Source organism: Arabidopsis lyrata, assembly GCF_000004255.2.
Source record: "Arabidopsis lyrata subsp. lyrata unplaced genomic scaffold ARALYscaffold_3, whole genome shotgun sequence".
NCBI lineage: Eukaryota > Viridiplantae > Streptophyta > Magnoliopsida > Brassicales > Brassicaceae > Arabidopsis > Arabidopsis lyrata.
The window spans coordinates 7501236-7524627 of NW_003302553.1; the positions used below are offsets into that span (position 1 = coordinate 7501236).

At 37.8% G+C, this 23392-nt stretch overlaps 8 protein-coding genes across 10 annotated transcripts in view; 5 read left to right on the forward strand and 3 right to left on the reverse strand.

The window, feature by feature from the left end:
• The first annotated feature begins 1560 nt into the window (after nt 1-1560).
• Nucleotides 1561-2220, forward strand: LOC9319135. The gene has a single exon (XM_002883023.2). The coding sequence runs from the start codon at nt 1657-1659 to the stop codon at nt 1897-1899; it is 243 nt and encodes an 80-aa protein (XP_002883069.1). The 5' UTR covers nt 1561-1656; the 3' UTR covers nt 1900-2220.
• Nucleotides 2221-3700: 1480 nt separating this feature from the next.
• Nucleotides 3701-6222, reverse strand: LOC9319136 (chromatin structure-remodeling complex protein BSH). The gene is made up of 10 exons (XM_021033552.1): nt 6045-6222; nt 5833-5921; nt 5641-5735; nt 5257-5328; nt 5094-5141; nt 4926-5009; nt 4771-4809; nt 4568-4650; nt 4403-4465; nt 3701-3932 (listed from the first exon to the last, which is right to left on the reverse strand). The coding sequence occupies exons 1-10, from the start codon at nt 6092-6094 to the stop codon at nt 3833-3835; spliced, it is 723 nt and encodes a 240-aa protein (XP_020889211.1). The 5' UTR covers nt 6095-6222; the 3' UTR covers nt 3701-3832.
• Nucleotides 6223-6408: 186 nt separating this feature from the next.
• Nucleotides 6409-8718, reverse strand: LOC9321284 (auxin-responsive protein IAA31). Its single transcript, XM_002885172.2, has 4 exons — nt 7352-8718; nt 7041-7252; nt 6863-6947; nt 6409-6785 (listed from the first exon to the last, which is right to left on the reverse strand). Exons 1-4 carry the CDS (start codon nt 7474-7476, stop codon nt 6731-6733), a joined length of 477 nt encoding a protein of 158 aa, XP_002885218.1. The 5' UTR covers nt 7477-8718; the 3' UTR covers nt 6409-6730.
• Nucleotides 8719-10465: 1747 nt separating this feature from the next.
• On the forward strand, nt 10466-11344 carry LOC9321285 (transcription factor HY5-like). Of its 2 annotated transcripts, none has more exons than XM_021033576.1 (3): nt 10466-10655; nt 10782-10923; nt 11033-11344. In XM_021033576.1, the coding sequence occupies exons 1-3, from the start codon at nt 10592-10594 to the stop codon at nt 11229-11231; spliced, it is 405 nt and encodes a 134-aa protein (XP_020889235.1). In that variant the 5' UTR covers nt 10466-10591; the 3' UTR covers nt 11232-11344. The 2 variants fall into 2 exon arrangements, with proteins under 2 accessions (XP_020889235.1, XP_002883070.1); XM_002883024.2 differs by having other exon boundaries at nt 10469-10655; nt 10737-10923.
• A 78-nt stretch (nt 11345-11422) lies between these two features.
• LOC9319137 (rhomboid-like protein 14, mitochondrial) lies at nt 11423-14523 on the forward strand. Its single transcript, XM_002883025.2, has 3 exons — nt 11423-11794; nt 12047-14133; nt 14292-14523. The coding sequence occupies exons 1-2, from the start codon at nt 11576-11578 to the stop codon at nt 12833-12835; spliced, it is 1008 nt and encodes a 335-aa protein (XP_002883071.1). The 5' UTR covers nt 11423-11575; the 3' UTR covers nt 12836-14133; nt 14292-14523.
• LOC9319139 (cation/H(+) antiporter 19) lies at nt 14300-17878 on the forward strand. Of its 2 annotated transcripts, XM_021033447.1 has the most exons (5): nt 14300-14384; nt 14679-14841; nt 15009-15319; nt 15410-16411; nt 16493-17878. In XM_021033447.1, the coding sequence occupies exons 3-5, from the start codon at nt 15122-15124 to the stop codon at nt 17693-17695; spliced, it is 2403 nt and encodes an 800-aa protein (XP_020889106.1). In that variant the 5' UTR covers nt 14300-14384; nt 14679-14841; nt 15009-15121; the 3' UTR covers nt 17696-17878. The 2 variants fall into 2 exon arrangements, with proteins under 2 accessions (XP_020889106.1, XP_002883073.1); XM_002883027.2 differs by lacking the exon at nt 14300-14384 and having other exon boundaries at nt 14614-14812.
• An 802-nt stretch (nt 17879-18680) lies between these two features.
• LOC9321287 (putative F-box protein At3g17620) lies at nt 18681-20371 on the reverse strand. Its single transcript, XM_002885175.2, has one exon. The coding sequence runs from the start codon at nt 20291-20293 to the stop codon at nt 18923-18925; it is 1371 nt and encodes a 456-aa protein (XP_002885221.2). The 5' UTR covers nt 20294-20371; the 3' UTR covers nt 18681-18922.
• Nucleotides 20372-22472: 2101 nt separating this feature from the next.
• The window catches only part of LOC9321288 (DNA damage-repair/toleration protein DRT100), a 1682-nt gene continuing 762 nt past the window's right edge, over nt 22473-23392 (forward strand). The window contains 2 exon segments of the mRNA XM_021033506.1: nt 22473-23382; nt 23385-23392. The exon segment at nt 23385-23392 is cut by the window's right edge and continues 762 nt beyond it. Coding sequence (XP_020889165.1) covers nt 22728-23382; nt 23385-23392 — 663 coding nt within the window. The 5' untranslated portion in view covers nt 22473-22727.

The following is a 23392-nucleotide window of genomic DNA, read 5'->3' on the forward strand; positions in this document are numbered from 1 at the left end:
TAAAGCATTAATTAATTTTAAAATCAACATCAAAGTACAGCAAAATTAAAGCATTACTTTTAAGCTACGTTAATTTTACTACTAGTTAGTAATGGGGTTCCCTTTTACTTAAACTAAAGATAAATGTATCGTATATATGCAAAAGGAATCTTGTAATCTGGTGCGTGGACACGATTAATTTTGATTATCAAAGAAAGAAAGATTGAGTGCAAAGTAAAAAAGAGGAAGAAAGTTAATTTTGTGCAATGCAAAACTATTGTTAGTAATTTATTTCAAGAGACGTTTTGTATAGTTTATCTTTAATAGATCAACTGAATAATTATACGCTGTGATATATACTATGAGTAAGAAAATAATTTAACAAAAAATGAGAAATTTATAAATACAAAGAGATGTATGAAAAGAGAGTAAGAGATAGAGAAGCAGAGAAACATGTGGAATTCACATGGGCTATTGCTGACCAATCTGTGCCCACCTCAATCCCCTAAGCCATATTGGTCCTTTAAATTTTATACATTTATTCATAGCCACCAAATTTGATTAACTAACTTAACTTGAATTAGTTGTTTTTCTTTTGCTGTAGATTATGATTATTAACTGGTACCTACATATATATGAGTACGCACGCTCTAATACAATTTATCTAATATATATCTCAGACACAGGCCCGACGGAGAGGGGAAGCCAGTGAAGCCACCGATTAGGGTCTCAAAATTTTGAGGGCCTTTTTACCTAAGAATTTGTTAAGTTTTTTTATATACAATAATTTTTGTAGGGCCTTTTAAAAATATTATGGGTTTTTAGAGACAACTACAACATTTTTTTAAGAGTAAAAATCTAATTTAAAAAAAAAAAAATTTATAGGCTTTAATTTTGCTTAGGGCACCCAAATTGATCGGGCCGGCACTGCTCAGACAACAAAAGAAAAGTTCCAAGTTTTATAACCCGGACCCGTACATCGTTTTACACACATGTTATAAGTATGCATCAAGTATCTCTCGCTCATAACTCATAAGACTATAGGTTTGCTAGATAAGCTATTGGAATGATAATCATGAGCTGAAATTAAGAAAGCAAGAGAGAATATCTACATTGATGTACTAAATGAAAAAGGGAGATGGGCACATCAAATAGGAAGTGGATGGGAATGAGCAAATGCAGTAAGCAGTAAGCACTTGGAGATTTCAATTGTCAGTACCGAGGGAGTGGGAAAAGGCACACTCGTGACTTCATCTTGATTTGGTTCGGTTTGATCCGGTTTGCTATTACACAACTTGTCGAATTGAATGTAAAAGAAAGAGAGGAAGATATCACGTGGGGAGGCATGTGGGAGGGTAGGGAGAGGCCTAAACGATGTTAAATGGATAACAAAAAGTAAAAAAGTTAAAACAAAGTTATGTTCCTTGAAAGCTTCTATCGCGGATCTTGCCTCTTTCTCTCCCCTTTGCTTTAGCATTACTAATTACTCTTTAGTTTATTAATGATAACAATTATAATAATATAAGATAGAGAGAGGAAGAGAGAGAGAGAGAGAGTGTGTGTGTATGTGTATAAATACACATAACAAGTCGTTCTCGAGCTCTCTCAATCCGAATCTCTGATTGAAAGAAGAAGAATTACTTTATTTCAAGAATTGAGTAAACATAAAAGAAAAAAATGGCATCATGGAAGAAAACAATCGCAACACCATTCAAGAAAGCGGCAACATTCTTCAACCAACCGCAACAATCACCAAAGAAGGGTTGTCGTGGAAGAATGGATGCGAAAGCAAGGGAAGAGCACGAGAAGAGAATGGTTCAAGAGCTCCAAGGAGAAGTCATGGCTTGTGGTTACGACGACGTCCTCGTCATGTGGTCTATTCTTGACAAATCTAACTCCTCAAATAACCTCTCTTGTTAATCCCAAAACCAAACACAAAAATGGTATTATGATCAAATCTATTGTACATATCTTAAAAGTGGTATTAGCCCACCTCAACCATCTCCTCCTCTTCCTCTTCGTCCTTATCCTTTTTTTTAAGGTCTAGTGAAAATATTTTTTCCGACGGGTTTCCGTCGAGAATTTAGATGGTACTATTTTCCCCTTTGATAATCCCTGAGAGTAAATCACGGTGGGGTTTTTTTTTTGTATTTTGGAGAAAAAAATGTCTTTCTTGAATTCACATATCATTTGTATGAGATGATTAGCATTATTTGAATGAGAATTCAAGTTATTAGTTCTCCATAATGTAAAGTCAGGTATTGACTTAAGTTGCACATGTCTTAAATTATCAATCAGAAGAAAAAAAAAATCCATTATTGAGTTGATTACCTATGATGTGTTCCAATGTAACAGTACATAACTCAAGCCACCGACCATACTTTTGTTTGGACCAACTAATTAGTCAAATATTAGTAAGTAAATGATACTAACAAATTGTAATTACATAATGATAAGTAAATAGTGTTATTTTATCCTTTTCTCTTAGAAGAACTTAGAAAGTTAGTGATAATATGCACTTTTGGTAACGGTCTAATATTGTCTCAATTGTACACAATCTATCGACTGAGTTGACGTTCCTAACTTCGGAGTTCGGACAGACATAAAGAGTTCAGGCTTTATGTTCATTAGTCATTACTCTTCTCACTCAATAAAAAACATTTTCGTCTCTCAAGTAGACCCAAATCCTTTTGTAGCCACAAAGAGGAAAACAAACATTTGTAAGTTGCAACCTTGATTGGAGCTGGACAACTCCATCTTTTTTTGGTTTAATTTCGGTTAGATTCAGTTTTTTTTTTTTTTTTTTTTTTTTCAACTTAAAACCCTATGAGCCATATACTAATAGCCATTTCAATGTAGTTATGTTACCAAATGGATTTTTTAAAAATTTTGGTCATTTAGAGAAGCATACAAGTTGAAACCAAAGTATAACATAGTTTTCTTCAATTTCAGTTAGGTTGATTGGTATATTGGTGTCGAGTATTACACCGAATATTAAAACCAGCTTCAAATTTAACTTTATTCATCAAATTGATTCTATAATAATAAAGCCTCTGCCGATTCAAGACATTAACTTACTTATCCATGTACCCTTCAAAGGATAGGGCACAAGTACAACTCATAAATGTACACAACAAAAAACTGATCAATAATCTCGACACAAAATTACAAAACTTCCAACAAAACAATAATAATAATAAACCCAATAATTTTTATTTTCGAATATTAATAAATAATTAAGATGACAGCAGCTTGAGCTTAGAGAGGGATCCAATCATTGAATCAAGCAAATGAAAGAGAAAAAAGGGCAAAGAGAAGAGAATAGAAGAAAAAAAGTACGACCGTATATCGACAGTGAGGTTAATGGTTGATGATGAGATCTTATTAAAGTCTCAAGTGGGTCACTTGATTCTCACAACGTGTCTTGTCCTTTGAATCTCCTTCATTTTTCTTTCTTTCTTTCATCATATTTTTAAATCTATATACTCTCTCTCTAACATTCTTAACATGCTCAAAGTTTGGGAAACATCTTAATCAAGAGTGAAGAGATGGTCTCACTCAACTCTGCAAACCTAACATGTCCCACTGAGGTAATATCATCTAAAGATTCGTCATTCCACACCCACTGGTGTTTCACCTATCCAAGTTTCCTAAACCAAAATCTCAGACTTAGGCCAGGGCACTCATACACACCGGTATCGGATGCATTTAGAGGATTAAGTGTCTCATAAAAGATTGTCTTAATATCATAAACTCTAGTTAAGAAGCATGATACAACATATTTTGAGTTCGTACTATCCTTCAATTTTGGAGTCCTGCCCTAAGAAATAAATATACATGTAAACGAAACTCTTTACCTTGCATGCCTCTCTGCCCTGGCTTCAAGGGCATCAACTTCCTCACTTGTTAGCAGATCCACAACTGGTTCATAAACATCCAAGTCTTTCCTTTTCCTGTCAAGAGCATGGACAAAGTTTGTTATGAGGATTCTGTTATAGCTTTTGCTTGGTCTTACAAGTCAATATGTTCGCCAATAAATCTTATTTTTTTAAGACTCTCATTTAGTGATAAGAAATGCAGGAAGAAAGGTTCTTCAATCTCCACAGAGTCAATTTTGTAATCAAACGATTTGCAACCTAGTGATTCGGTTTTCTTTGTTCAATAACAAGATATAACATTACCAGAGATTACTATTAGAACAATCTCAGAAAGGACCAGCTCCAAATATTGGGATCATCTACTATCAAATGATAGATAATGTATGAAGAGGTGGCATTCAAGTGTATGTGTAAGAGCTGTGTTGCAAAGTTGTTTCAAACTTATCTTATAAACGATCTAGAAGCTATAAGTCGTACAACAGATCTTAAGAAGACAAATTAAGAAAGAAAAATATATGCATTAAGTGGGCAGGGAAATCACTTACCGAACTACACTGGACTTAAAGCTGAATAACTTCATTAAGTCCATTGACAAGCCACTTGCCTTGCTGCACACAAAAGATGGAAAGTTATTGTAGAATTGTTTGAGCTAGGTTCTACCATTAGTACAAGGTAACTTGGATAGACATATAGAAGCAACGTGAAAAGACCTTGCCGAACCATGATCAGATCCTCTGCGGCCTTTCTTACTTAATCGACTCTCCCTAGCTGAAGCCACACTTTGAATTGCAATCTGGCAAGCAGAAACAACGACATGGTAAGTCAGTAAGTTTGGCATTCTTGTTCAAAACAGAAAATATATAAATACAGAAATACAAAAAGAGTAGCTTAAAGTTACAATCAAAGTTTTTACCTCGTAAAGTTGTTCCCTTATTGCAAAGGCAACAGCAGGCTTCAGAGAGAAAAAAAAAAAAAAAAGAAAAACCAAAAACCACTTGTATCAAAGGTTTGAAATTGAGGTTCATTTGTTTACATAATGATATGTAAAAAATTGAGTGGTTATCTTACTCCAACTTCAGGATCTTCAACACCTAAATCCTTGCACAAGGTTCTTGCGAATTCCTCAGGATCACTCTCAAAATTGTTTAGGTCCTGAAAACCAGCAATCAAGCTGCATTGAGACTAAGAGTACTCAAATCATGGTTGAAATTGTTCAAGATCACAAAGTATTCTCACCCACAAGAACTGATCCTTGATGAGGGTATGGTTAACTCGGAGATCAAGCTGGCACAAAAAAAGAGAAAGATAGCTTATCAGCTTCTAGAAATTCTACTTGTTTCAGCAAATCACTCATGGACAAAAGAGATAGGGATATGAAGGATATCTAGGGTCATAAAACCTTAATTGGTATGATTTTTTCACCAGTGTACATATCTTGTCCTTCATATGCCCGAAAGTCTGAGAGCTGAGACTGATAAAGCAGGAAAATGGCCAATGTAAGCAGAAACTTTCTGACAAAACTATTACAAAAACAGAACAGAACATAACTGAAGGAAGAATACATCACACAAGCAGTCCTGAGATATATCCTATAGTACAATGCTATAAACAGGCCTCTTCTTGAGTAAAACCTAAAGAGTTAGAAACAATAAGTCGAACATGGACTAATAGGTAATCTTAAATGCTCGATTTATCATCTCTATGACAAGTAAAAGAAGTAACAACAAAAGCAGAGCAGAAGAAAAACTTAAGATGGATCAATGTGATCTAGTTAAGAAACAACCTGAATAGATTGGGCAATCTGAGTGATAAATGCAGAGGGCAGTTTCAAGTCTTTAACAGTTCTTTTGGCAAAGACAACGACTTCATTATCCGGGTCTTAATCCAAAACCAAATCAGTGAATCACATACAACAAATGCTTCTACAGTAGATACGAGAAGATGAATAAAAAGGTAGGGTTTTTAAGAAAGAAACCTGAAGGGTTCCAAGTGAAAGCATCTTTATAACGCTGACCCTCGAATTGAATGTCCAAACGAATTGGTACCAAGTTTTCAGCAGTGGGCCTATCTCCGATTACAGATGGATTCATCAGCAAACACATTCAGGACACAAATCACATGAACTCGATTTCGATTGCAAAACAAAGTAATCGAAGAAGAAGAAGTAGAGGAAGAGACGAAACTTACATCCTAAACTTGACGGGACCTTTCCAACCAGTAGACACTAAACCCTTCATCCTTAAACCCCAATTTCACAATTTGGCTTTGAACAGAGTCAGCGAGAGAGAGTGTGTGGGAATTTCAATTTCTCGATCTTTTCCGGCGCTAACTTAGTTTTATTTCAGAATCGCCCTTATATTCTAATGTCTTACACATTTCACCCCTAATTTAGGATTATCTCATCCAATCCCATACTTGATCAAGTCAACTTTGAAGTATTTGGGCTTTAAACGAGCCTTTTAGTCATTTATTGGGCTTTAAATGGGCTCTTCATTAGTGATGATCAACTTTGTAAATTAGTGATGATCAACGAGACGGCTGCCGGCAGATCAAAGAGAATCATTCTCTTCCTGCATTCCATGTTCGTGCTGCCCATAACAACGTACACATTCGAAGAAACACACGGTTACAAACATGTAAAAAACATCTTTGCATTATTATTCAGAACAAAAAAAAAGAAGTCGTGGATATTGTGATTTATATATAAGAAAAAAACACACTGAATGGTGTCATATAAATAAATATATGCATCAATTCTCCAACTTCTTTTGAGGCCTTTGTTGCAATATGCAGCAATAGCTCCGTCCCGCGTCAAGTCTCTTCATCAATGCCTAAATCTCTCACCTCTCAATACTGTGAAAATCACAGCCTTTTTAATACCTCTCCGGTCTCGTGATCTTTAGTCTTCTCACGGTTTCAAGAAACATACTGAACAAAAACATCGATTTAAATTAGAGATAATATAGCTACAGGTTAAGAAACATGTTGAGATATAAGATTCATACTCCCATGGAATATCCCCGACCATCATCCAATCTCCATCCTTGTCTTCATATGTCAAAACATGATGTTTTCTATCTCGGTTACCGCCTGTTAGAACCAAGACAATGCATGGATATACTTCAGTGTTTGAAATTAGTTGAATGTTGTTTTTTACAGAATTTTGTGTTGTTAATTACTTACAGATGATTGAAGTATCAAACATGTGAGAAAGATTTTCTAATAGGCTCTCGTAGCCTGAGAATGCGCAAAGGTCGAGTTTTCTTCCAATGGGGACACCTTCCATATAAACCTTAACAAAGAGAGAAGTGTCATCACCACGACGAAGAAGGCGACGACCCTTTAGTGTATCTCTTAATCGAGACTTTATCGGTGGCCAATCTTGTCTTGCTTCTCTACAAAAAAAAGGATTCAAAACACAAATGTCAACAAACGAAAACAGAGCAAAAAACAGAACATAGGAAAAAAAAACAGAGTAGTGATGTGAACAAGACCTTTGTGGAGAAGTAGAAGGAAAAGTGAGGCTAAGGGAGAGATTAACAGAAGATTCAGAAGGAGAAGGCTTAGTACTGTCGACAGAGGATGAAGAAAATGAAGAACAAGAGTTAGAAACCTCCATTAATGAGACAGACCTTGAAGCTGCAGAGCTAGCTACATGCTTTCTTCTCGTCTCTCTTGAGAGTGCTCTTCATGTTTCTCTCTCTATTTCTATTTCTCTCTGTTTAGTTAAACAATAAAAGACTAGTAGGTGATTCGATTGCATAGATTTTGAATTTAAAAATGATTTAATCAACATTTATTTTAATATAAATAAATATTAGAAACATAAGGTTCCCCACATTAACTATGAACTTCTAAATATGAACACACATTGATATTTGAAAACCACTGTAATAATTACCCGATTAGATACTTAATTCATGTGTTTAGATCTTTGTAGTTTGTTAGTAGTAAAAATGTGAAATCATGGTTTTGAGATTTGTTTACATGTAAGATTCGAAGTTTCCGTAAAAGGGAGGTATCCAAGGAAAGTGTGTCCAAATGATGTTGGAGTTGAAATGTTAAGGCTTTGATTTTAATTTCTCAACTGCTCAGATTCTTTAATTAGGAGAGATAAGGGCTAAAAAAGCTTTATTGTCTAGCCGTAAACAGAAACAGAGCATCACATCACTTTCACTTTCTTACACATCAATATTTGAAAGAAAAACTGAGTCTATAGACTATGAACTTGGGTGATCAATTTTTTAGACCCTTCTGTTGATAAGAAAACTCAATTGTCTCTTATGACACATTAATGTTACAGACCATTGAAAATTGCAGAACCAATAAAAATAAAGTAGACTTGAAGAGTTTTGTTTATCTTGTTTTTGTGGAGCAGACAGTGTTCTTTTCTTTAACTATACGTTTCCTGTTAATGTCTCTTTAGCTTTGTGGATTGTCTCTCTTAGGAGCCCAAATCTTTTACTTTTAAAAAAAAAAAAAAATCAAAATAGAATTCATTGATTTATGATAACTAATAAAATGAAAAAGTAGACATAAATTGTTACATCACATAATGCTCATTGGCTGTATTGATAATAATATTAGATTCTAGAATCATCATGGGAAGTGCATTCTAATAGTTACTTTGTAATAAAGCCTACCTTGGATGTTGGATCGATAAGACTCCTATTAGCTATTATACGATCTGTCGTTGGACATGCATGTCTGGTCTCTAGGGATCCTTCTTGTGAGAATTTCGATATATTTAACTTTATAATGTCTAGTTGTCTAATGATGAATGTTTAGTCCTCTTTATACTTATAATTATTAAGACTAATATAATCAATAATTAAACTATATAAAAAATAATCACATTATTTTTTCTTGTACAATACGTCCAAGGAGTTTTTTTTGTCATATGTTTTCGCTGACGCTGATGAGATAAGTAAGAACCAAAGATGATAATCAAACTCCTGATTTTTTTAAGTTTCTTAAAAAGGTATTCAAAATTGCCTAAACTCGATCTCACTATATTAGCTAGGACTGAGCATGCGATTGCGAACAAGAAAAGAAACAAATCACCGTAGTGTGCAGCTCGATTACTTCTAAGTTAGAAGTTCTAACCATCGTAACTTTAAACGTTTTGTTGAAGAAATATAGAGAGGCATGCAATAGTACTGTTCCAAAAAGTTATAGCAAGAGATATTATTATCATGATATGTAAAGATGTACTCCTAAATTAACGTGGCATGTTCATGCATAGACAAAGATGCAATCATATCTCCACGTTTGTATACAGCTTCAAATAATCAAATCATATAATCCTACAAACAAAATGAATGCCCGCTGCTTATGAAAATTAATTATTTGGATAGTACTTCGTATAAAAGTTACATCAAATGATTTTAGTCGATTTTAAGGCATGTGGTCCCTTCGAGTGATACACAAACTCATGAGTACTGTGATCCATATCTTGACAAAGAAAAAAACTAATAAAAGAGCACAAACAAAAGGTTGATCATGGGTCGGGAAATATGTTTTAACATGAGTCGTTGCCACATGTTTATTCCTGAATCAAGAAAGATGTATGAGTCGAACATATACACAAGAAGGATTAAATGTGTTCTTCTGTATTACCTCATTATTAAAATTTTCACGTTGTTTATGAGTTGTTTTCCGCTTCCATTCAGACGACTTCATAAAATCATAAACATCCCTCAAAACTAAAGTCTCTACGTCTCTTGTTAGAGCGATAAGAAAGAACATTTTCAAATCTTTTTAGCTGAAATTTCAAGTTCTGTTTGGTAGCATTGCAATATATTTGTCTTCTTGTTTGTGTACATGCATATTATCAGAATTATATATTGATTATAAATGACAATGTTCAAAAAAGTTTTAGATGCTAGGCAGACAGTGATTCAATCTTCCAACTTTTGTTTCGGCATGAATCCACCATCTAATATGTAATCGTGATGGTAGAAGTTTGCTTAGTCCGTTTTCACCGATACTACAAATATATCGTAAAACTTAGAAATTATGGAAAATGTAAAAAAAAAAACATGGGGAACTATATGGCGGAGTCACAAAGCATGAAAAAATGCTTCGAAATGATTGAGTGAACTTAGAATTGGTAGTAGTATTAAATTTTGTAGGTTAACAATCAAAATTTCAAAACATTAGTTAGCTGTCTTTTTTAAAAAGAGTTATTTTTGTACCAAGAAATAGAAAACGAGATATATGACCACATGATGAGTTTATGCATGCCTATTACGCCATGCAAATAACTAGATACACACACACATAGTTCATAGTTGTGCCTCTGACTTTGTCTGCAAGGACGTTTGTATGGTTCTAGACAGTAATTATTGGCTAAAACCCACACGCTCTGTCAATAAAGGTTGGTTTCCAAAAGAAATCATGAACAAAGACTTTAAAAGCAAAACAGAACAAATCAATTTAATAAGTTCATTTGGGTATAGTGGAAAAGAAAACACAGATAGTTTCAACCATTGGATTGAAATTTTGAAACTGTTGCATTTGTGGTTTTACATAAACCTACGTGTTCTTTTATAAGCCAACCAAAACTTTTTATCATTTTTTGTTCAAAACGAGTTGCAGAGTGATTGGTTTCAGACTTTGAATGGTCCCAAAGAAGAAAGAAAAAAGCAATATCCTTTGGTTTAATATTCTCTTGAACCTCTTACCTCTCTACTCTGGTCTTTACCAAAATCTCAAAAGACAAAAAGATATTGATGTCTCTTCAACGAGCCAATGGGCACTCGAGTTCGTCTTCTTCCCACAAGAAGCACAAAACTGGTAGGTGTTCTACGATAGTTTTGATTTTTGAACTTAATTTGGTCTTGAGAAAGTTGGTTTTGTAAATATAATAATTCTCAGAGGAAAGTGATGAGGAGTTGTTGATGGTTCCTGACATGGAAGCAGCTGGATCAACATGTGTTCTAAGCAGCAGCGCCGATGATGGAGTCAATAATCCGGAGCTTGACACGACTCAAAATGGAGTCTCTACCGCTAAACGCCGCCGTGGTCGAAACCCAGTTGATAAAGAGTATAGAAGCCTCAAGAGGTAACTAATGATGAGTAAAAAGGCTATTTAACTTTTTTCTTTTTTCTAGCAGTCGATTTGTGGAATTGAAATGGTAAAAAAAGAAATTGATGGTGAAATATAATAACAGATTGTTGAGGAACAGAGTATCAGCACAACAAGCGAGAGAGAGGAAGAAAGTGTATGTGAGTGATTTGGAATCAAGAGCTAATGAGTTACAGAACAACAATGATCAACTTGAAGAGAAGATATCGACTTTGACGAACGAGAACACAATGCTTCGTAAAATGCTTATTAACACAAGGCCTAAAACTGATGACAATCACTAAATATTTACCCTTGAATCCATTGTTCAGTGTTGTATAATTATCTTATTTATTTTTTTGGTTTCGGTTTGTATACAATTTTTGTTCGAATAACAATCAGTTCACTTTGAGCATCATTGTCTTTGAGATTTGCATAATAAAGTAAAAAACAAAAGGCTAAATTGGTATAAGAACTTGGGTGGGTCCCACATGTTCTTATGCGAGTGAAACGAAGTCTCTGGAGAATTTGTTTTCGTAGAGACCAAGCTGCTATATAAATACTGTTAAAGAGACGAGATTTTAATTACTTTTAAGAGATTTTGAGAAGTTTCAAAGATCGATCAGAAGAAAAGAATCATTACGAAGCAATGGAGAATTTTGGTGAAGGGAGAAGAAGTGGAGGCGGAGGGATGTTGCCGTTGCTGGCTCTAAGCGCCGTCGCGGAGTACTATAGATTGCCGTGGAAACCGCCGGTGACGGCGAGTCTTCTGGCCGCGAATACTCTCCTCTATCTCAGGCCGGCGTTTATCGATCCCGTTATTCCTCACATCAGTGAGGTCTGGTTCAATCCTCACCTCATCTTCAAGGTAAATCTTAAATTCTTCATTCGCGAAGAGAAATTGATTGCAATTTGGCCGATTTCGAATTTCTTTATGAGTTTCCTGGAAAATTTGTACCGATATCTGGAGAATTAGGGATTTTGTTCTTCGATACCTAATTAAGATTCTCAATCTGAGACATGAAATTAGCTTTGGTATACGAATTTGATCTTTTCTTGATTAGTTCTATTCTCTGTTATTAACGTTTTAATTTTATTTTGATGTGTCTTTGTTGAACAGCACAAAGACTTGAAACGTTTGTTTTTATCAGCGTTCTACCATGTAAACGAGCCTCACTTAGTCTACAACATGATGTCCCTTCTCTGGAAAGGTATCAAGCTCGAGACATCTATGGGAAGCAGTGAGTTTGCTTCAATGGTCTTTACTCTTATTGGTATGTCTCAAGGAGTCACATTGCTGTTAGCCAAATCGCTTCTTGTCTTGTTCGACTATGACAGAGCTTATTATAACGAGTACGCCGTTGGGTTCTCGGGTGTTCTCTTTGCTTTGAAAGTTGTTCTTAATTCTCAGGCTGAGGATTACTCAAGCGTGTATGGTATCCTGGTTCCAACAAAGTATGCTGCTTGGGCAGAACTGATCTTAGTGCAGATGTTTGTACCGAATGCTTCGTTTCTTGGGCATTTGGGTGGAATCCTTGCTGGTATTATCTATATGAAGCTGAAAGGTTCTTACTCAGGCTCAGATCCAGTCACCATGGCGGTTAGAGGTGTAACTCGATTGGTGACGTGGCCCTTGAGGTTTCTGAACGGTATGGTTAGGTCTCGGAGAAGGAGGATTACAGGGAGAGGAAGAGTGGGAAGAGGCCAGACTGGGATAGCAGGACCTGGTATCTGGAGATGCCAGTCGTGTACATATGACAATTCTGGTTGGTTAAGTGCTTGCGAGATGTGTGGCTCGGGACGGGCTAGAGGAGACGGATGGTCACTGAATCAGGGACCAGCACTTTCTTCTTCTAATGATCTCCCTTTAGATGAGCTGCGCCGTCGAAGAGTAGAAAGGTTTAGTTGATCTCTGGAGCTCATTCTTAGAGCTGAGGAAGGATTGTGAATGAAGCTTTGTTGAATCATTCATTGCATTAGCGTATGACTAGCAGAGTTAGTGGTAGTGTTTTTCAATCTGTCTTCTCTTTTGGTTGTTGAAGATTTGGTTCTACGTGAATTGGTCCTTTGATTAGAGCATCTTGTTCTTTGCTGGAAGTAGCGAGTGATTCAGATAATATAGTATCTTGACACCAAACTTACAGTTTCACAGACTTTCAATTTTAACAGAAAATTTATTTTATTAGACAGCACTGCCGTCTGCCGCTGATGATGCTTAGAAGGAAAGTCATATCTTACTCTTTCTCTAGAAGATACTTACGTTTTGTGGTCAGGTCTCAAATCTCTACGTAATAATCTCTTGATGAACAAAAGAGCTTGGGTTTGTTTTCTCCTTTTTCAAATCAAATTTTGTTCAAGGAATACCAGTCCAATCTAGGGTGAGGACTTGTGCGTTTGAGCCACAACGTTTGGCACAAGTACGGATTCCAAACCACGAACCTAGTGTAGTCTTTAATGATGCATAACAGTAAACCATGGCAGTGATAGATTCTAGATATATCGACCCGATCGGAATTGTTGAGACTAACGAGTTTACCTTGACGGTTTATTGATGGGTCAACGTTGTAGTGAATTCCATGGCGGTTGACGCTCATCAAATAAACCCGAAAATTCATCACCATAATAAACTCCCTTGTTGCCGCTGCTTTTGCTTGAGCAAGGTGTTTCCTTGTAAAGCTCCGCTTTTTGGATAAGTTCTTCCATCTTTTGAAGTTTGAACTCTCTCATTTATATGACTGTGAGGTGATACGAAAACGACGTCGTTATGTTTATGGGCTTTAGAATTGGGCTAAAGGCTTAGAATATAGTGTAGCGACACCAATTTGTATCTGGCGCCGAGGTTTTCGGTGGAGATGGAGGAGGAAGAGTCTCCGGTGGAGAAGATTGCACCCGAGAGAGGCACCTTCGGAGATTCAACGCCTAGAAGATCAGAAAGTGAAATAATCCAGCATCAGTTTCATCGGCGATGGAGCTCGTTAAGAACAGCCTCGACGCCGATTTCAATTCCATAAGCGTCGTTGTTAAGGACGGTGGCGTGAAGCTCATTCAATTCTCAGAGGATTGTCTCGGTATTAGAGTACGGTTTCTACACCTGAGAGTCCAAAGGTCCTATATCTTTCGCTCAAACAGTAATCTTTAAGCTCAGCTTCAAACCAAGCAGAAATCTGTCTCTGAAGAGCTTGACTACACCTATATTAGAGTACCATTGTAAAGTTCTTCATTACCACCTGTCTTGAATTCAACTTCAATTTTGTCTACAGAAAGTTTAGCTTCATTTGTTTTTCTCTTGGGCATGTCTTGATTTTCTTATTTGTGGGTGAATGAGCCAACACTGATTAAATTTGAATCGCTTTGGAATTGATTAGGAGAATGCTGCGTAGAGTAAGGTATCACAAAGGTGTTCTTTGACCATGCTGGTTACTCTTACCATGGACGCTTAGAGGCTTTAGCTACTGCAGGTCTGCAGTAAGAGAACACAGTCTCCAATTTTAAGCCTTTTTCCTTCTGAGAAATTTAAATGTATAGAACCCATGATAGGGTTAAAATTTAGATTAGTGTTAACTGCTTCCTTTTTAATGTGTTCATTTGTTCTCACTACTTTATGCATCTCATGAATGTTTACAGATTGTAAATTTTATATCGTCTATCACTCTATCTGATGCATTTACAATAATATATGTCAAAATGGTTGATGTTTAAAAAGCTTCGGAAGGTAAGACATCAAATGCTCAGTTTTTAGGAGACAGGTACAGGTACAAGTGCTTGCAAATTTAGGACAAAGACAGAGACGAAAGCGTCGGCGCAGCAAAGGCGGTTCATATCTGTGAAGTAGAGATGCGCCATATGGTTGGAAGTTAAGTAACTGACAGTCTATAATTAGAAAAAGGTGCGAGGTATATGCCCACCCTGGAGTTGGTATGTCCGCTTCAATCTCCTCTACCTATTATTAGCAAACTATAGACATTATTAGTTTTCTGTTTTTTCCTTTTATATACTCACTTCTTGAATATAGATACTGTTTATGACAAACAGTAACAGAACAGAATAAAATCTTGCTTTCTTTTTTTTTTCCTCCCATTCAGGTCTCATACCTCGCTTGGCAATGCAATGACGAAGCAGCCAAGGCAGTATTGAAGGTTGAAGTAGTGTCTCGTATCTTGACCAATCATCAACCCGTAAGTAGATCTCGACTAGGATGGCAAGCACCAATGTTACAGGGCAATGCCCGGGTCCGATGAAGGCAACCTCTAATGGAGCCTTCCAAAACGAAAGCCCTCTTGATTTCGCGCTCCCTCTGATCATCCTACAAATCGTCTTGGTGGTTGTGTTTACAAGGCTCTTAGCTTACTTTCTTAAACCTCTCAAACAGCCCCGAGTCATTGCTGAGATCATTGTGAGTTCCTTCTTAATTTCTTTGTATTTTTATTTTATTTTTCTTATGATAATGACATAGCAAAAGAGACTAAAAGGGATGGTTCTGTAGGGAGGGATACTGCTTGGACCTTCTGCACTAGGACGAAGCAAGGCCTATCTTGACACTATCTTCCCAAAGAAGAGCTTGACCGTTTTAGACACACTCGCCAACATCGGTCTTCTGTTTTTCTTGTTCCTAGTTGGGCTTGAGCTTGACTTTACAGCGATCAGAAAAACCGGAAAGAAATCACTATTGATAGCCCTAGCTGGGATCTCACTTCCTTTTGTAGTGGGTGTAGGCACATCTTTTGTTCTCAGTGCCACCATAAGCAAAGGAGTCAATCAGCTTCCTTTTATTGTCTTCATGGGTGTTGCCTTATCAATCACTGCCTTCCCTGTGCTTGCTCGTATCCTAGCTGAGCTTAAGCTTCTAACAACTGACATTGGACGTATTGCAATGTCTGCAGCGGGAGTAAACGATGTTGCAGCTTGGATACTCCTTGCGCTTGCTATTGCTCTCTCAGGAGATGGGACTTCTCCTCTGGTATCTGTTTGGGTTCTTCTCTGTGGATCTGGATTCGTGATCTTTGCAGTTGTGGCAATCAAACCTCTGCTTGCTTATATGGCTAGACGCTGTCCTGAGGGAGAGCCTGTGAAGGAACTCTATGTTTGTGTCACTCTAACCGTGGTTTTAGCAGCAAGCTTTGTGACAGACACTATTGGTATACACGCGCTGTTCGGGGCGTTTGTGGTAGGTATAGTAGCTCCTAAAGAAGGACCATTTTGCAGGATTTTGACTGAGAAGATAGAGGATCTTGTCTCGGGGCTTCTTCTACCTCTGTATTTTGCGGCTAGCGGTCTGAAAACTGATGTAACAACGATCAGGGGAGCACAGTCATGGGGACTTCTAGTTCTTGTCATACTCACCACTTGTTTCGGGAAGATTGTAGGAACCGTTGGTGCCTCGATGCTCTGCAAGGTTCCTTTCAGAGAAGCCATGGCACTTGGATTCCTCATGAACACCAAAGGTTTAGTAGAGCTCATTGTTCTTAACATTGGCAAGGACCGGAAGGTATAAATTCTTGAAAGCCATTATAAGGCTTACAAAAATATTTAAAAGCCTAGTGATCTAATTAACGATTTTTGTGAGCAGGTGCTGAATGATCAAGCGTTTGCGATCTTAGTTCTAATGGCATTGTTCACAACCTTCATCACAACTCCAATTGTGATGCTTATTTACAAGCCTGCAAGAAAAGGAGCACCGTACAAGCACAGAACCATCCAAAGAAAAGATCATGATTCTGAGCTACGGATACTTGCTTGCTTCCACAGTACCCGCAACATCCCCACATTGATCAATCTGATCGAATCATCAAGAGGAACAGGCAAAAAGGGACGCCTCTGCGTTTACGCGATGCATCTAATGGAGCTTTCTGAACGTTCATCAGCAATTGCTATGGTTCACAAAGCTCGGAACAATGGTCTCCCAATCTGGAATAAGATCGAGAGATCAACGGACCAGATGGTGATTGCGTTCGAGGCGTACCAGCATCTACGAGCAGTAGCGGTTAGACCCATGACTGCAATATCTGGTCTCAGCAGCATCCACGAGGACATATGCACAAGTGCGCATCAGAAACGAGTAGCGATGATACTGCTTCCGTTTCACAAGCATCAGAGAGTGGACGGAGCGATGGAGTCAATCGGACATGGGTTCCATGAAGTGAACCAACGGGTCTTACAACGAGCTCCTTGCTCAGTCGGGATTCTTGTGGACAGAGGACTCGGAGGAACCTCACAGGTTGTAGCCAGCGAAGTGGCTTACAAAGTCGTGGTTCCATTCTTTGGAGGCCTCGATGATCGAGAAGCTCTCGCGTACGGGATGAAAATGGTGGAGCATCCGGGAATCACACTAACTGTTCACAAATTCGTAGCTGCGAGAGGAACATTGAAGAGATTCGAGAAGAGTGAACACGACGAAAAGGAGAAAACAGAGAAAGAGACTGACGAAGAGTTTGTGAGGGAGTTGATGAATGATCCAAGAGGAAATGAGTCATTGGCTTACGAGGAAAGAGTCGTTGAGAGCAAAGAAGATATCATCGCGACACTTAAATCGATGAGTAAATGCAATCTCTTTGTCGTGGGAAGAAATGCAGCTGTTGCATCGTTGGTTAACAGTACGGATTGTCCAGAGTTAGGACCAGTTGGACGTTTGTTGTCGTCGTCGGAGTTTTCCACCACCGCGTCGGTCCTCGTCGTTCAGGGATATGATCCAGCGGCCGATACACGACCGCTCGTAGAGGAAGATGAAAGTTACGAACAGGCTTCCAGAGATATTTCTGACTCAACCGTCTGATCCGATATAATCAGTTTATTACTGAGCCAAAGGAGTCTTTCTTTCTTATTTTTGTCTCGCAATATTTTGGTTTCTTTTTGGTCGGGGACCTGGAGCGTCTCCGTTGTTCTTTTGTATTTCCCCTAAAATAATGGTTGTTACCATTGGATTATGGGCATAAAAATCGAGCTGAATTTCTTAATATTCTGCCTTGAATGATCAAAGGAATAATTTAAACCAAAGCATTGGTAATTAAAGCCGTTGCTATAACTCTTCCTACATAATGTCATGTCCAGCTTCCTCCTCCCACTTGATATCTACGAAAGACTTACAAGTGCGATTGCGAGATATTGATGGAGCTCTACTCCACATGGGAAAATATGTGCACCTCTAAAGTCCGTGATGGGGCGGGCTTCCGGGCTATGCACGAGCTCTCCACTGAACTCTTTTGGCTAAGCAACTTATGACACCTTATCTTAACATTTACACCCAAAAAAAAACAAAAAACTTATGACACCTTCCCCAGTTTCCAGATTCTCTATCGGCGAGAGTTCTCCAGGGTAGATACTACGAATCTATCACTCCGTTGAAGAAAACATTGGAAGATTCCCCATCCTATTGATGAAGAAGCAACATTGCACGGCAACATATCCACTACGGTGTTAATAGTAGAGTTGGACAGATCCATGAATCCCAATGGTTCCGCCTAAACTAGCACGAGCACATGGCCCCCACGGTACATCCCTTGATGACCTAATATTAAAGGAGACCTCAGATTGCAAGGCGCACACTCTAGACAAATCTATAGCTCCGGAGGACATACCCTATGGCAGGAGTTTAGCCGTTAGCCAAACCTTCCAAATGAATGAGTTTTGTTGTCACACACGAAATCTGGACTCTACACAGTCGAATTGGGAGATTGGGTTGCGAGGAGTATCCTTAATCCGACTGAGGATGCACGGAACCAAGTATCCCTGCACTCTAAACTAAGCTCTTACATGGACGGTAAAAGCACCAAACATGACCCATCATGTTATAACCACTGCCCACGTTGTGGGACACAGGTGAAACACCGGATCATGCCATCTTTAAAGTTTAAATGTCTCCCGTCTTTACAAACATGTTACATGAGCGTTGGAAACATGTTAAAGCTGAGTGACAAACTTTTCTCATGTCGCATAAAAGAAGAGAGAAACAAATTAATAAATTGACCAAATTAATTTTAAATATCATCAAACAAGACATAATTTAAACATTTTTCTTCCTTTTGTTTCCTTGCTTGATTTCCGCTGAGCTTGGAACATACGAGCACATAAGTGGATATTGAAATTCATCAGTAGATTTTCCGAGATCCACCTCTTTGTAATATCCATCCTCTCCAATGATGTAAGCTGTGTTGCGAGTGGTATTCATTACATCTTTGTCTTTATCAAACACTACAACAACTTTCTTCTCTTCGTCAATGATGAAACTTGCATCTGTATATAAAAATGGAAAATCAGTGAGTGGTTGCATATCCACTGCTAAGAACAACTTGCTCCACAACACCACTTCAGGTTCAATCTTAGTCGTAACCCAAATCTCCATCTTTAAGTTGTCACCGCGTTGAAATAACACAGCAAGTTGCTCTTCTCTAACACTAGAAAGACTCACAGTATCTCCATTCAGAGAGAAAAACGGCAAAGGAAGACGCGGCCCAAATCTCTCCGATGTAAAATTAAAACAGATCAAGAAATCAACACTATGTCTAACATTATTGCTGATTTCTGGAAACTTGTCTGTAGCAAACCAATAAGTATTTCCCTTAAGAGAGACACCACGTGCATAGATCTCTATTTTCCAGTCGGAAGTGACATCAAGAACCCTCAATGAATTAGACTTTAACTCGTAGATTTCGTACTTAACAAATTCTGTTTCGGCAAGATCAACGAATCTCAAAACTTTGTAGTTCCGGCATGATTTGCGCTTCTCGTATCCTATAGCATATGTATACCAGTCCAATCTAGGGTGGGGACTTCTGGGTTGGAGCCACAAAGTTTTGCACGAGTACGGATTCCAAACCACGAACCTAGAGTAGTTTTTCGCGATGCATAACAGTAAACCGTCGCAGTGATATACTCTAGATATATCGACCCGATCTGAATCGTTTAGGCTAACGAGTTTACCTTGATGGTTTATAGATGGGTCAACGCTCTCGTGAACTCCATGGAGATTGATGCCCATCAAATAAACCCGAGAATTCATCACCATGACCACCATAAACTCCCTTGCTGCCGCTGCTTTTGCTTGAGCAAGGTGTTTCCTTGTAAAGCTCCGCTCTTTGGACAAAGTGTTCCATTTTTTGCAAGCAGCTCGGAACCCTCTTAGAGATGTCACTGGAAGCCTAGACAGTACCTCCTCTGCCAAATCACTTGGAAGATCGGACATCATCGTCTTTTTTGCAGGTAAAAACTTCTTCTTCGTTGCTGCTTTTGCTTGAGCAAGGTGCTTCTTTGTAAAGCTCCGATCTGTGGATAAAGTGTTCCCCTTTTTGCAAGCAGATCGGATTCCTCTCAGAGATGTCCCCGGAAGCCTAGCGAGCACCTCATCTGCCAAATCTTTAGGAAGATCGGATATCATCTTCAATATGAAAATTTGAAACAAGGATCGATGTAGCACAAATAAGTTGTGTTGCAGCTTCAAAAGAAACTCTGTTTTTTCCTGTGGTTACAGATTTGTTACGGCTACCGATTTGAAGATACAGAAACCCTAACTCAAGTTGGGTCGGGTCAATCTTGGGCTTTAGAATCTAGTGGGCTCTAAATGTGGAAAGAATTGACTCAACAATCAATAAGTGGTAGTGGCAAAATCATTGCACACCAAGAGTTTGATCAAATTCCTATAACAGTAACAAGTAAGGTAAAACAGAGGAAGTATTTTAAGGGCTGGAAGTTCAAGTTCAAAAATAGCCCAAGGAGAAGCAAATTGATGGGTAATAAGCTCTCTCTTGTGGAGAAAAATGGGTTGCTTAATAAAGATCTTAAAGAGAAAAAAGTTTGGGACCATGTAAACAAAGAGTTCCAAGTAACTGTTGCTGCTCGTCGGAGGAAAACAATTGATCGATTTAAGCTAGTTGGTGAGACTTTAAAGTCAGCAGTTTATAATGGATCAATTCAAATCCGTGTGTGGGATAGTGGCGGATCACCTTTTCAATGTGTTGATGAGGAGTCTTTTGGTGATGATACATCAAGTGAAATATTTGCTTCAGAAATTGTTGTTAAACTCGTGTATAAACCTTTGATGGATGACAAGTGCTCTTTTGTGGATGAATCAAGTGGAAAGGATGTCTCAGTATTGGAAGCACAACAAAAGTTTAAGACTCTGGTATTTTCTGGTTTTCATTTAAAAGCATTAAAATTTAATGGCTGGGAATACAAGAAGCAGATACTTATACTACTAAAAAGACCCTATGTAGATGTTTTCCTATCTCTAACTGATGAAATTCTAATGACTGGAAAAGAATTTCATGATTTGTTTCTCTTTAACCGAGTGTGGGAGCCTGGTGGAACTTTAGCTGGACAAGTTCATGGAGACAGGTTAGAGGAGTTTTACAGTGACGGTGAAGCCCTTAAGCTTAGACAAGAGGTTTATGAAATCAGCTTTATGGGGTTGCAAAAGAGTTAGCTCATGTTGTGGATATAGGGATTCAGATAAAGGGTTTACGAAGCCATCTCTTGGTGAATCTTACTTCTGAGGGTCATCAATTATTGGTCTGTTTGTATGTTCATGGCATGAACTTTGAAGTAGAGATAGAAATCTCCATCTCGGCACATCATAATGTCAGAAATCAGAAGCTATTACTCACATATTATGGTCTAAATACCAAGGAGTTCCCACAGTTTGAGAAGCTTCATTGGACAGGTTTAATCCCAAAAACATTCTCTCCACCAATATTATACTATAAAATTTGTAGATTAATATTTTTCTACCACCTTGGCCGGAGGAAGACCAAATAATGTTTGATTGGAACAGTCTGAGAACGATCCCATGGTTGACAATTCCTAAATCATAGAGAAATCTAAGAACATAGAACTAAAAAAACCTAGATCATATAAGAAAATCATAGACAAATCCAAAATTATTGAAATCAAACCTAACAACAATTCAGAATTACAAATTATGCATGAGTGTTTCAAGCCACATTAAGGATATAACCACCTCAAATCTTCCACCTAATACTCTAACCGACTCTGTTTATACGTATTTTATTCCCAAGAAAAGAAAAGAAAAAAAACTTAATTTATAATACTCCTTGAATGTAGCTTAAACTAACAATTAATGAATTAATCAGAAATCTTAACAAAGGAAACGAAAAACTCCCTATTTCTTTCGTTTTGTATCTCTCACTGAATATTTTGTTTTTTTCCCTCCAAAATGATGGTTGCCAATAGAATACGGTTTTTAAACTGAATCAAACTTTAAAAACCAAAATCAACCGACTTAACCATAGCTGTACTATAATCTAGTTGAACCAAATTGGAATCGATCCATACTTTAAAAAAAAAAAAACGAAATATATTTAACCAAAATCAAAACTAGTACTAATATTAACTAAATTGAATCAAATAAACCAAAACTTATTAAAATTTATAAATTCTAATTTCAAGTTTATATTTCTTTAGTAACTAAATTATTTATACTTCTGACTAATTTTTCTATAAAACCAAATCAAATCAAACTTTTGTCAAACCAAACCAAAAAAGTAAAAAAAAAAAACCCGGAAAAAAGTCTAATTTTAAATTACCTACTGAAGAGAGAGATGAATGCAAAAAGTGACCACAACCGCCAATGACACCGACAAAAGTCAAAAGAGACGTCACTAATAAATAAACTAACACATTTTCGAACAAGAATCCATAACGTTAACATTCACTCACTGTCTATCACACACACATGTTGTGTACTTCATTATTACTCTCTCTCACGCTCTCTCACGCTCTCTCACGCTCTCTCTTCTCTTCTCTTCTTTAAAACTCTCTCACCAAACAACTCTCAAAAAGACAAAAACAAAAACATGAGCTACACTTTCTTTCTCCTTCTGCTCACTCTCGTCCACTCCACTTTCTCTTCATTAGCTCCTACGGATCGAGCCGCGCTCCAATCCATCAGAGACTCTTTAACCGACATGCCTGGTTCAGCCTTCTTCTCCTCTTGGGACTTCACAGTCCCTGACCCTTGTTCCTCCTTCTCTGGCCTTACCTGCTCTTCTCTCGGCCGTGTCACCGGCTTAACTCTTGGCCCTAATCTCTCAGGTTCTCTCTCCCCTTCCATCTCCATTCTAACACACTTAAACCAACTCATTCTCTACCCTGGCTCAGTCACCGGTCCTCTCCCTCCTCGGTTCGATTCCCTCCCTCTCCTTAGAGTCATTTCCTTAACAAGAAACCGCTTAACCGGTCCTATACCAGTTTCTTTCTCATCTCTCTCAAACCTCCACACTCTTGACCTTAGCTATAACCAACTCTCAGGCTCTCTCCCTCCGTTTCTCACTACTCTTCCTCGACTCAAAGTCCTTGTTTTAGCCTCAAACCATTTCTCCAACAACCTTAAACCTGTCTCTAGCCCATTGTTCCATTTAGACCTAAAGATGAACCAAATCTCCGGCCAACTCCCACCCGCTTTCCCCATCACTCTCCGGTACTTGTCTCTAGCCGGAAACTCCATTGCAGGGCACAATCA